Source organism: Melospiza melodia, chromosome 4 (genome assembly GCF_035770615.1).
Source record: "Melospiza melodia melodia isolate bMelMel2 chromosome 4, bMelMel2.pri, whole genome shotgun sequence".
NCBI classification, from domain to species: domain Eukaryota; kingdom Metazoa; phylum Chordata; class Aves; order Passeriformes; family Passerellidae; genus Melospiza; species Melospiza melodia.
The window spans coordinates 53,162,561-53,176,074 of NC_086197.1; the positions used below are offsets into that span (position 1 = coordinate 53,162,561).

At 49.6% G+C, this 13,514-nt stretch overlaps 1 protein-coding gene across 2 annotated transcripts in view; it reads right to left on the minus strand.

The window, feature by feature from the left end:
- Positions 1-365: 365 nt before the first annotated feature.
- The window catches only part of CACNG2 (calcium voltage-gated channel auxiliary subunit gamma 2), a 51,589-nt gene continuing 38,440 nt past the window's right edge, over positions 366-13,514 (minus strand). For both annotated transcript variants that reach the window (XM_063154434.1, XM_063154433.1), the window contains 3 exons: positions 5,181-5,264; positions 1,381-1,521; positions 366-958 (listed from right to left, as the gene is read on the minus strand). In XM_063154434.1, coding sequence (XP_063010504.1) covers positions 423-958; positions 1,381-1,521; positions 5,181-5,264 — 761 coding nt within the window. In that variant the 3' untranslated portion in view covers positions 366-422. The remainder of the gene's footprint in view (positions 959-1,380; positions 1,522-5,180; positions 5,265-13,514) is intronic.

Below are 13,514 nucleotides of genomic sequence, written 5' to 3' on the forward strand. Positions count from 1 at the left end.
CTTTTAAATTTATTTCTAGTTTTTAAATCTCTCTCAGTTTTAAGGATTTTCTTTTTTTTCTTTTTTCTTTTGCTTTTTTTTTAAAGAATTTTTTTCACTGTTGTCTCTTTCCTCATGTTTCCTTTTCGTTTGTTTGTTTTTTTGTTCACTCGCTTGTTTGTCTGCTTATCTGCTTGTTCCTTCGTTGTTGTTGTTTGTATTTTTTTGTCAGTTTTTTTGTTTGCTTTTGTTGGTTTTTTTTGTGGATTTTTTTTTTTTTTTTTTTTGCATTGGGAAGGTCCCCACTCCACCAAGGGGCGCTTCCACCTCCTCCTTCCCCACCCCCCTGCTGCCCCCTGCCCCCTTCCACCCTCCCCACCCTGCAGCCCACCCCCGTCTCCTCCTGCCCGTTCCTGCCCCATTGTCAGCTCCTGGCGACGGCTTCATACCGGGGTGGTCCGGCGGTTGGCTGTGTTGGTGTGGATAGAGTCCTTGTTCTCTTTCTGGATACAGTTGTGAACCTGGAGGAAACTGTTATCCCTGTCGGAGTTGTAGGTGGCGGTGGGGGTGGTGCTTGCCTTCAGCGGGTCCCTGGTCAGGGTGTACATCGAGATCTCTGTTGATGGCAGGGTGTTGAACCCTTTGATCCCGACGGGAGAGGCATCCCTGGAGTGTGAAGGCTCGGTGGAGCGGGAGCTGGAGCGACTGCGTCTCTGATAGCGGTACCGGTAGCTGGGGATGCGGGTGATGGCGGAGGACTGGAGGTAGTCCGTGGCACGAGCGTTGGCACGCAGCTGTTTGTGCCGGTCTATGAACATGTGGACAGCCAGCACTCCCACCATCTCGGCTATAATGAAGGACAGGGCCCCGAAATAGAAGGACCAGCCGTAGGAGTAGCTGTTCTTCTTGGAGTCACTCTTGGAGGGGTCTCCAGCGTTGGCTGATATGTATACGATGATGCCAATTATATTACTCAGACCTGCAAGCCATCCGGCGGGGGAGAGAGAAGGAGATGTCAAGAAGGTCACACATGGCAGTGGTGGGTCTGAGGGGTCGAATCCCCTCCTGGATGGGCAGTTTGCCTTGGCAAAACCCTCCTCATGGGCCTGCCACTTCCCTGGACCACACTCCTGGTCCCTGAGAGATGTCGGATGTTAGAAAAACTCTCCCTCTGTCAGCTCCCAAGCGGGAGGAAAAGCCTCTGCCTGCCTGCCTCTGCTGGGTGAGCAGGCAGGATGGAGAGGCATTCTTGTGATGCTGCTTTCAGCCCAAATAAGATTTAACAGGGCTGGGAAATGTGCATGCTCCTGCCTAGGCAACTGTACCCCAACGTCCTGGCTGGGCAGCCCCCCAAGCCCTGGAGCCCACCCCCCAGGCATCAGGCCCTGCGCACCCCTTTACCTGCAGACACGAAGAAGATGCCGGCACTAAGGATGATGTTGTGTCGGGTTTTGTAGAACTCGCTGGCTGCAATGCAGAGTCCACCCATGAAAAGCAGAATCACACTCAGGATCGGGAAAATACTAGAGGCTCTAACAGCCCCTGCAGAGGAGAGAGGGAGGGCAGGGCAGAAAGAACAACACAGGTGTGAGAGAGAGGAAAAAGGGGCATGGAAATGGCACCAGAGTGAGGGGGACACGCAAGCACGTTTAGTGGGTGGGGGTGAAGGGGAGAGGCAGAGGGCAATGTGCAGTAGGGGAGTAATTTAAGGAGAGATAAAGGCATTGGGGGATGGAGGGAGGGAAGGAGAGAGAAACAAAGTGTGTCAGAAAAAGAGAGTGGTCCAAAGCAACTGTCCCATGCCCCGGCCACTGCTGCTGCCACAAAGCTGGTGGTTCTGCATGGCGAGGCAGAGGAGGCTGTGGGCTGGTGACTGGGCTGGGAGCCTGCCTGCATTGTCTGTGCCCCCTCACACTGTTTTTTCCTCTGTTTTTGGGGGGACTGTGGGCTGGAGGGGGAGCACAGGCACCATTCAGCTTCTCCTTCTGCAGGGCTCTGCTGCTCAAGCCTGCACTTCAAAGAACAGCAACCCAAATGCTTCCTGCAGAGCTGCTCAATCTCGAATCCTCCCAAAAGGACATGAGCATCTCAAGGAGATTTTTTTTTTTAGGGCTGAGAAGGAGCTCGTGGTGCCATGCACTGCTCTGCAGCTGCAGTGAGGACTGAGAAGAAACAGTCCCAGCCCTGTGTGCTGAAATGCGGGGCTTAACCTAGTGATTAAATGACTGGGCTGCTTCCAGAGGGCAGTGATGGTTTGGATGTGCCAGCTCCCACACACGCACACTCTCCATCGGTCGATATGGGAAGAGCTCAGCCAGCAGAGGGCAATGGCATAGATGCACAGATGCACGTATATGCTCGTATGTGCACGCAAAGCATACCCCAAAGCTTCTGGGGGGCCTCACTTGTGTTCCTGCAGTGAAAGGCCATGTCTGTGTGTACGCACACCCACACACACGGGCACACACGCACACACTGCTCGTGGGCGGCTCGGTGGGAGCCAGAGCTCTGCCTGAGTCTGCGTTAGGAATATTCCTATTTTTTTTTTTAACTAGGAAGGCCTTCTCTCCTCCCTTCACAAGAGAAAATAAGCTGTTAAAGTGTGAAATGAAGCCTTGCTTGATAAAGAAAGGTATCAGACGGGCTGGTGCAATTCTGCTTGTGGAGCAAAGATCTGGGAGGGGGGATGAAAACTAATCCTTCCTTGCCTGCAAGAATGAACCCAATGAAGCAAATACAGGACTTTTCCCTAAGTGAGCAGAGACCCCATTTCAAAGACCCTGTTGGCCTCTGGATCCTGCTAGGCACAATCAATCAGCTCTTTGAGGGGGGCCTAGCCCACTGCTTGTGCATGGGGAATGCAGAAGGCAGGGAGAAACCTCTCTTGCTTGCTTTCCAGCTCTGCCTGGCTGTGTTTCAGGGAACAGGATAACAGTAATAACCACCTTAATAGCTTCTGGAAAACAAGGTGGCATTTGACGATGGGAAGCTTAAATGGCAGGAAGAAAACGTCAAGCAGACACCCACTGTTGAGAGGCTTTCTAGGGGGATGCTTGGTCAGTCCTGCAACCTGGTCTACATCAGTTTTATCTGTGTCTTAATTCTGAAATTCACGTCTGTGGAGAGAACACAAAGTTGCTGACTGACATGGGAAGCTGCAGGTGTCATGTGATGGAGAAGGACAGCAGTCTTCCTCAGCCTTTCAGGAGGACCATACCAGCAAGAGAGGAGGAAAATAGCATCCAGCCTTCCTGGCTTGAGAGCCTGGGGCCTAAAGAAAAGGGGCTGGTGGCATATGCTCCCTAAACTCACCTGTGTCTGCTAGCAAGGAAACACAGGGATGCTTCTGCTTCCTCTCTGATAACAGGCATTTGATTTCAAAAATCCTAAGACACCTTATGTGGATGGTTGGCAGAAATAATGGCTAAAACCTTCTAGCCAGGCCATGGACCCTGCTCCATCACTGTCCTGGTCCCCTGGGGCATGAGGGAATTGCCTACTCTGACACAGATAATCAACTTCCTAGCTGCTCCTGATGGCACCGCCAGGCATTGCCCATGCAGAGCACCCAGGGACTCCGGTTTGACAGAAGTTCTGGGAAGAAGCTGTTCAGTGGGGTCCTTCTTCAGGTAGGTCTAAGCCAGCAGAAATCTCAGCTCCCTCAGGAATGACCCAAGTCATCCTTTATTGACTTGCCAAATCCCTCTTTGAACCTGGTTCTTTCTTAAAAAGGGCTCTACCCTGGGGACACTGTCAGGTCCTGACATTGGGCCAATTTTTGTCTTCAGATCTTGTTCTCTCTGAGGGAACAAACCCATCCTTCTTGTGATGTTTGGCCCCTTCCCCAAACTCTTTTTTCTGAAGTGCAGTTGATGCTGCAAGCAGCTTCTTTGCTCCCAAGCAGCTCTGCAAAGGCTGATTTGCCCTCGGAGGCAGCCTGCAAACCTTTGGCATCCCTGTGCCAAATCGGATCAAACCTCTGTGTTTAGCTCTGCTGTTCAGGGGCCATGCAGCAATTAAGAGACCAGTGCTGCAGAAAAGCAGCTGAAAGAAGCAATCTCCCTCAGTTATTTACAATTTACAGTGGATGAAGGACTGTTTGAGAATCCAAGAGGAAGCAGCATAAGATCTTTCTCTTTTCACATACAAATGAGCCTCACAGATCCGAAATTATCTCTCTCATCCCTGCTGCAGGGCTGGGTTTCCACATCTGGCTTGGAGCACACCCGGATGACAAGGAGCTATTCTGAAAGACTCCCGGTCTTTGGAAGCCTCTGATGATTAACCTTGGAAGGTCAAAAGCACTTATCTCAAATTTCTGTTGGGAGAAGATCTCATGATGTCAAAAGACATTGGGCTTGTGGAGGGAGGGCAGGATAGCAAGGTGGAGACCTAAAAGGAGTGTTCCCTGTTCAGCTGTGCTGAAGGAAGAGTAAGCACCTGCCTCCAGGGTGGGTGGAAATGCTGGCTGGGGAGGGCAACCAGGCAGGGCAATGCATGATGTGGATCTGTCCTGCTGGCCAGGGTGCTGCTGTGCAAAGCTGTGTGAGCTTCACTCACACATCTCAGGTGGGACTTGGAGCTCAGACTAGGTCTCATTACAGACATGCCTTGTGCCTAGGGTTCAGCACCTCTCCTAGGGGCTCTGGGTGAGCACCAGGTCTTTCCTTCAAAGGGCTCTGGCTGTCCTGCTGCCTGCTCCCATCACTAAAACCAGCAAAGGTCAGATCTGCAGCCTCTGTAGGGAAGCGGTGTTTGGGGAAAGGTGAAGACAGCAATAAGAGATCCTCAGACAAAAACCAGCTAATTTCTTAAATCTGGTGCCACCAGAGTATCAGATAAGGAAATATAAACTTTCTCTGCTTTAGGAGGACATGCACACTCACACACACACACACACTGCCCCAGCTAGGCCAGTCTGACCTTAGGCTCAATCAGCAGCTTTTCAGTGGATTTGAATTAAGACTCTGATTTTATATCACAGTTAATTGCTGCTTATAAAAAATTGCCATTGGTTGTGTCTGTGAGTTCGAATTTGCACTGTTTCATGGGCAGAGCCCCTGGGAAGTGAGTGGAGTAATTTTGAGGGGGTGATGAGGCTCTGGGATTTCCACTGAGCTTCACAGGTCCCAGTGTCTCCACCACCCTGGGTTCAGAAACAAAGGCACCCGAGCCATTGCAAAAAGAGCCTGCGGACTTACGGAGGAAATATTCTGCTGTATCGGCTTCATAATCTGCATCCTCAGGGAAGTGATCGATTTGCTTACACAGACCTTTAAAATTCCCTAGGGAACAAGAGAGAAAAAGAACAAATGAGAACACCAAAACCTGCCTTGCAGGAACAGCTGCCCTCTGCGTCACCTTTTGTGCCCGCCTGCCTTCCTCCCAGGCAGCATGCCCGCTCGGGTGTGCACGCCCGGGAAATGCCCGGGGCCTCTCCTTGCACACTTGCACGTGTATTTGCACAGGAATGTGGGGTTTGCTGTCAGGTTCCGGCCTGATGCCCACCTAGCCCAGCACACCTCACTCCGAGAGGAGAGCCCCAGGATCTCTGTCACTCCTGCACTGCCTGCCTGCAGGGAGGCGGGATGGGAATGGGAGCCAGGCTCTGGGCAAAGCACAGGTGTCAGCGTCCCCTCCCTCAGCATCACAGGTACAACTCTGAGTTACAGCATCGGACCTCAGTGATTCCCCTGGTGTGGCCTCCCTGAACCCCAGCAGTGAGGGCATCAGGGCAAGATGATTAGGTGTGGGTTGCCAAAGTATTTTTTTCTCTCAGCTGTGAATTCACTGCCCTCTAATTCTGTGGGCAGGATACATCCTTTTGTTCAGGTTCGGTGTTAGAACAAAAGTCCTTAATCTACTACATCTCCATATGACTGCTTGTTTCTGCATACCTTTGTCAGGCCTGCTCTTGTATCCTCTCACAGACTGAGGCTACAAGAAGCTCGGTGCAAGTGTGTGCCTGCAGCTCAACACCTTGGTGCTGGGGGAGGAAAATCTTCCACCATAAGTGAGGGAAGCTGGGCTGGACACAGTTCCATCAGGCTGGTGTATGTAGAGGGCCTTCTGCCAGTTTCAGTTATGGGACACCCTTTTTCACACACTCCATGACCAGCAAGACCATCCCAACAAGGGGCCAGTGACAACTTCCAAGTATTCTGTTAACTGGGATGTCTACCAGGCTCTTATTTTCATCACTCATATCTCCTCTTGACATCAGGAGTACCACTCCAGAGAGGTACTCCTCAAGCCACATCATAATTTTCACCATGACCACTGATTAATTAGTATCCCAAATGATCAAGTTGTCCATTCTTGGTTGCCCATGTGAAAGACAATTTCATTATGTCTCCTGGGGTTCCCACAGATTTTTTCTCCTACCCTCCATTCCATTTCCCTCTGGACACTTGCACTGACTGGCCTTTAACACAGAACTGATGGACACAAACTGCCCAGAAAGGAGAAATACATTGTCTGCATGATGTGTGTGGGTAGGCATGGTGATCCTGTGGGCCTCCTCACCAGATGTCAGCCCACAAAGGGACTCAGGCTCACTGGTCCCTCAGCAGAAGCATTTGGAGCCCAAGTCTGAAAAGTGACAAATGCTGTGGCAGCCTGGGTAAGCTCCTGCCACCCTGACCCTGAATCCAGCTTCTGGACCAGCTGGGTGTGGAGGGCAAGGGGAAAATGAAGCCAGCACTCTTGAGGCTGCTGCCTCTGGGAAGAGCAAGAGAGCTCTTCCAGACCAAACCTACCCAGGCTGAGACCCGCAGTCACCATGTCAGGTCCCCAAGTCATGTCCTGGAAGGTCTATCCCAGATGGATTGGAATGAACTTTCAGATATTTGTGAACACACGGAAGAAGGGCCAAGTTCAAAGGATTCTCCCTGAGTTGCTTCTTGAGGCCAGCCCTTGATGGATTAACGTTTGGGATGCTTTGGGAGGCAGTCCTGAGTAAATATCTGAGTAACTGGAAGGCAGGTAGGTGGGTTCCTTTAGGTCTACCTCCAAGTTTGGCTTCTTCTGCATCCATCTGACTTGTGTCTGATGCCTCCAAGGCACCTATTGCATTTAGCTACTCATTTGAAGAGCTTGCATGAAGAGACTGGAGACAGCAGAGAGGAGTGTGTGTGTGCATTAAGAGGTAAATAATAGGAGAAGAAAGTCGGAACAAAGCCTGTCTGTGTAGCTCTGATGTACTATTACCACACTAAAACTGTGGGTTATGAAAGGTTATTAATCACCCATCCCAAATCCAGTTACCTTGTTCAAAAAGTGTCTGCTTCTCAGCCATGGCTCTTCTGGAAGGAAAGCTTCATTGCCAAGTAAATTGCCTTGGCACACTTCCACCCTGCTACTTGCCCACTAAAATCCCTATGAGGCAGGCAGATACAGCATGAAGGGGGTCCTGTCCCTGCCTTGCCCCTGACTGCCTGGGGCCATCTGCCTGTGACAGATGAGCAGCTCCTCGTCCTGGTCCTTTGGCTGCAGTCACTGCTGTACAGTGCATGTGAACACTGGCACACTCCGGGGCGCTGGGGAGGTCTCCAGCTTCAGATTTCAGTTCCTCACCCAGCAGATCCTGAACACTGAGTTCCTCCTGCCCGTACATGCTGGGGGAGCAGGCAGAACCTGCATACACCTCCCAGGTGATGTTCCTGGCACACAGCCGGAGCCTCCCAGTTGGAATCAGCCAGGGAGGGAAGACGCAGTGCATCTGGAAACCCCCTCACTGTGTGACATCCTTTCCCTGCTTCCTTTTTTCTCCCTCTCCCTCACTCTGTTTCTTGCTGAATTTGAGGCTGATTAATTCCTATGTAAAGAATTGAGCTGCCTGGGGAAGATGCTGCATCTGGTGCAGGCTGTCTTTTCTATGGACTTGCGTGGGACTAGCTGGTTAGAGGTTCAGCCGCTGAGGCAGGCTGAGGGATATGCAGGCTCTTTGAAAATCTGCTCCTGGTGCTCAGTGTCCCACAGGCTTTGCTGACCTGGCTCCGCAGGGAACTTGGCCATTGGAGTGTCCAGCCTTGGCTTGCTTAAAATGCTGTGACATTGTGGAGCTGCCCTTCTCCACAGGCTCGTATGCTGTGCCAGGTTGATTCCCCTCCCTGGATCAACCCTACTGAGATTCATGAGGGCAGTGTTGGTGCCACTTTAGCCCCTGCTTCGTCTGTGCTCAGCACAGAGTGCTGTGGGTTTGGATGCTGACTGTTTGCCTGTGCTACCACACCCACTCCTCCAATGCCTCCTAGCTCCTCTGGGCGATGGATGGGGAAAGGATGCAGAATTTAGGTCATTAATGCGCTAACTGGGAACATAAGAGAACAAGATTCAGTTTTTGCTCTGCCACAGGCGTGCTGTTAAAACCACTTCTCTCTGCCTCAGAGTCCCACCCTGTAAAATGGGGGTGACAGCGCTCCTCTGCCTGGTGCCGTACGGGGACGTGTTAAACAGGGCACGGTGTGGGTGTGCTGTGCCAGCGGCTCCCAAAGCGCACAGAGTGAGTGAGTGATGGATGGCAGCGGTTCAGGAACCCGCTCGGCGTGGGGAAGGCCTCGACGTCACTCCTCGTGCCAAGGTCACTCGGCAATTCTCTGACGGACATCTGTGGCCTGCTGAGATGGTACAGCAGCTTCCCTGGCACCTGTGCTGGTGGAAGCACGGAGGGGGGATGGAGCAGCTCAGCAGTGCTGCTGAGGTCTGACACAACAGCCTTTCCTTGTGCTGCACGTGTGGTCTGCGGAGCCAGGGATGGTGAGAGCCCTGTGCCACCCTACAGTTAAAACTCCTGAATGCCTGAGCAAGATCAAATCATTATATGGCTCTGGGAACGCCCCCCCCAAGGAAGCAAGAACCACATCTCCTCTCTGCTTGAGTCCCTTTGCCCTTCACATTCTTCCCAACTCAAGATATTTCATGCTGTGAACTTTGAAACGTGGGACGTATCTCTGTCTTCTCCCACACACGTCTCTGAGACACTTAAGCCACATGCTTCCACCTCCTCCAGTAGCTCTCCCAGTGCAGTCTGGGCTCTCTCCTCATCCTTGCTCATGTTGACCCATCAGATCTTTCTCCTGTTTCTCAGTCCCTCTCATTCATGCAGCCACCTCCCTCTCTCTGCAGTATCAGTGTGGCCATCCTTCCAACAGCCTGCTTTGGGGTGTGCAGGCTGCAAAGAAGGTGGGGATGAGCATCAGCCTGTCTCAGGAAAGGAAGGCTGCAGATGCCCAAGTCCATAGAAAAGCATGGAGCAGTCTCCACATGCCTTGTGTGTCACTGGGAGTCGTTAAGCAAGACCACCATCATTTGCTTGTTGCCCATCCCAGCTTTGGAAAATGCAGTTTGGAAGAGCCAGGACTGGTGCAGTAGGCACCCCTCCCATGCCTGGCCAAGGACAGAAGTTGCCCAGTTGGGTCATTAAGAGCAATCTCTCATACTGCCAAAAGAGACTAAATGGATAAATGTCTAAGATGAAATTCAGCATCAACTGTGTGTTCATCTGTGAGAGAGACCTCCTCCAGTGTGGCAGGATCATTGTTTGGGTATAAGCTGTCTATTCAGGACAGCTGGCAGCCACCAGGCCTGCTGCAGCAGTACTCAGACTGAGCTACCCCCGATGAGAACCTGGCTCCGTATTGTTGGTGATACAGTTTATTTTTGTGCCGCTTTGTGCAGCCCTCTCTCTTTCAGAAGTCTTGCTTGCCTGCAGAGTGCAATCCATTGCAAAATAGTAAGTTCCAAAGAATGAAAAGCTACTCCCTTCCTGCGAGGTAGGAACACTTTTAAATGGTCAGGACCATACATCTGAAAACTGTGAGCCAGAAGCAGAGGAAAAGACATCCAAAAGGAGAGAAGCAGACAAAGAGGGATGAGAACAGAAAGACCTGTTTTCCCAGAATGATTTGTGATATTTCCATTTATGGAGAAAAGCAATCCACTGAAAGCTTTCCTTCAGTCTCACTCTCTAATTTAGCAGAGGTTTTGGCATGATGGCTTCTAGAGAAATAAATAAAGGGGACTGGATATAGCTGTTGTCTCTAAAAGCTGAGAAAGATGGTTTGGTGTTGGCCAAGGATTCAGTATCACTTTTTGTCACACACTCCCCATATCATATTAGGCAAGCCACTTACCCTCCCCTACCCACCTCTTCTTTCACTCAAAATGGGAATAATGTGTTTCCCTGCCTCAGGAGAGTAGGCTGAGGATATTTGTATTAAAAATATGAAAGTGATCAGACACTGGATCATTTGGGCCAGATAATTCTTCCCATCATCTAATTCAAATGTGACATGCTCATTTTTGATGTGACCTTCTGTGCATGAAGGCTGTGCAAACATGACAGTTCTCGGCAGTTCTAACTTGTGTTGCCTGCCCTAAAAAGGAGTAAACTTTGGTGCAGATTAAACTGTTTGCTATCTGCCCATGAAAGAGATATGAGAAATGGCTCAGGACAGGCAGGTAGTGAGACACAAACACAAACGATTCTGCTCCAGGATTCTGTTTCTGAGCAGTGTCCCTTTGGTACCAGGTGGTGAAGTGGGGCTCAGAGCCAGCCTCTGGGCTACGGAGACAAATTCCACAGCTACATGGCAAACTGCTGGCATGCCTTTCTTACGCACAAAAGGCTTCCAAGCCAGGAGAAGAGGTCTGCCATCCCTGTCAAAAATTGACACCGGTGACACTGAGTTGTTAATGCCCAACCTGACATGACTGCAAGAGGAAGGAGTGAGGTTTCATGAAGTGACAAAGAGCACAGGAAAAGCCTTTTGAAGGCATTTTGATTGCTCTCCTCCCTTCCAAGAATGAAGCACTTGAGAGCACACATAATTTTGGGGGATTTGGAGCTGATGAAAAGTGCGGTGGCAGGGAACACAGACAGTGCTTGTGGGCATCTGCTTTTACCCAGCTGTCCTGATGCTCCCAGAAGAAAGACTGGCCCTTCAAAAGGGCTCTCTCTGAGGATCTCTCCATAGATAGCACCTTACAGAAATTAGGCCATCTTTTCACCTGCCTCAGTATGCAGGTTACAGGGTGAAGGGCTAAACCAGCACACAGAGCACAAGGGATGGTCATTCTGGGGCTGAAGCAGGTGCTGCTCTTGCAGCTCTGGCCCTGCACAGTGGCAGGGGATGCTGTGCTAGGCTAATACCTTTTGACCCGGCTGGGTAATTTTAAGAGTGAAGAATGCTCAGCTGTCATTAGGAACAAAGGGATTTTCCACCACAAGGTGAAGGTCAGTGGGGCAGTAAATGTGGTCTGAGGAGTTGACCCTGGGACAATAACACAGACTCCATGGGAACTACAGGCCATCAAAAATCTTGCCACCTTCCTTTCCAAATCCAATGCACCTGCTTTGTTGTGGTCTTCTTCAACGCAAACACGCAGCAATGCATATGTTAAAAATCCCAAACAAAACCCTAGCAACATAACCAGTACGTGGCATACATAATTCTCTCCCTGGGGAGAGGATAAAAGAACAAACCACATGTGACTGATATCAAGCTCCATCACTTAATGTGCCAATGGAATTCATTCAGATATTGTGCTGAAGAAGCCTGTAAAAGAACTGGTGCAAAATAGAAATTGATCTTATAGTTATGAAAACATATCTGCCCCTGCCTGTGAGGTAGAACCATTATACCAGCTCTCCTCACCTTATTATTAATAATCATGTTTATTACAGCTGTTGCCAAGGATCAGATGATAAAGGGAGTTGCAGTAAAAATGTTACAAACACTGTCTTACAGACCACTGCTGCCTTGATGAGCATGGAGGAAGAGGTGTATCACAGCACATTAGCAATGACCAAAGCTACAGCAGTTAAATAGCCTAAAACATACTGGTTCTGAGGAGATTAATTTATTCAGGAGATGGCTGATAAATAGGGAAAGAAAAGCAGACGGAGAAGGGAGAAATAAGTGGGAGAAGCCAGTATAGGGGTAGCATTGAGGAAGAGATGATGAGACGGAAGGAGAAGGGTATAGGGAACTGCCAGTATCGAGCACCAGGGAGATTAGTCCCATTCAAAACAATACCAGGCTCCTGTTCTGCCTTTTTCAGCTCTTCTCCTCACTTACTCTCTGCAACCATCCCTGACAATCACCTGGCAAAGAAGAGGGAGCTCTTGACAGAAGGATCACAGAGTCATTTAAGTTGGAAAAGATGTCCAAGATCATCGAGTCCATCCTTTGACTGATCACCATCGTGCCAACTTAACCAAAGCACTAAGTGCCATGCCCAGTTGTTGAATGAAGTCTTCCAAGGATATGACTCCATCGCTTCCCTGGGCAGCCCTTTCGAACACTTAACCACCCTTTCAGTGTGACAACCACATGTGCTGCTGGAGGTGACTCAAGTCCCTCCTGCAGAGCCTCAGCAGTGTGGGAGCGCAGGAGAGCTCATCCCACCCTGGCATTGCCCGCATGGTGCCTTGCAGAGCTCTGCTGCAGCAGCCAAGGGGGCCCACGCTGTGCTAGGGCTGGACTCCGCAGTGCTCTCAGCCTGGAACCGCCTTGCATTTTTCCTTGGAGGTGGCAGCCTCCCCTCCTTCCCACCCTGCTCAGTGCTGCTGCTGCATGCTGCTGAGTAGCCCATAGACTGTGCCTCAGAGCTGGCTACAGCTATTCCATGTACGTGGGTGGAGATGCAGTGGTAGCAAAACCTATTATTAAGATTATATGAAGATTTCCATTTATAAACACCCTCTTTTTACAGGGTTGTAACTTTCAAAAATATCCTTGCTGTGGCTTGAAATTTCCTGTGCTTTGTCACAGGCGGAGAAGTGAGATTGGCTGGGAAAATTGGGCAAAGGCTCTTGAATGCATTTTGGTGCAAACGCAAATCCAGCGTGTTTGAGCTTTACAAACTGAAACATTGCAGGTGACTGCATTTCAGGGTCTGCTACAAATCTGTCCAAGTCACAAAGGAAAAATCTCAACACAGCAGTAATAAAAATCATTCAAAAAATCCTTTTTTGCAGACACCCAGTACAAATGTCTCCCATGGTAAACAAATGCCTCTGTTTCCTAGACTTTGCCAGAATCGAACCTGGACTGAATTTTTCCTGAAAATAGTACTTAACACAAAAATGTATATGGCTCATCTGAATCATTGAAAGCTGTGGATAACTGTGCTTCTCCTAATGTTATATTTCTCACATTTGCCTTCAGCACTGACATTGAAAATAATTTTACATATACATATGTAACAAATGCCTGATTTCATTTATATGTCAATGAAATAATTTAGTTCTCAAATATCATTATTCAAATAGTGATATTTGCCTGTGTGATTCAACAAATGAGTAAAGCATGAACAATATCTCTGGTTCCTCAACAAAGAGATTGGAAACTATTTCTACTGCTGTTAGAGTGACTAGTGTCACTCTAGGAAGGAAAAAATATATGAACCTTCTGGCTAACAAGCCCCATAACAGTTTTCAAGGTATATTAGCTGAGTTAGTAGAAGTACTGCCTTTGCCTTGCAAGAAGAGACAGAACTAGATTTGAAATGAGCTGGGAACCAGAAATAGA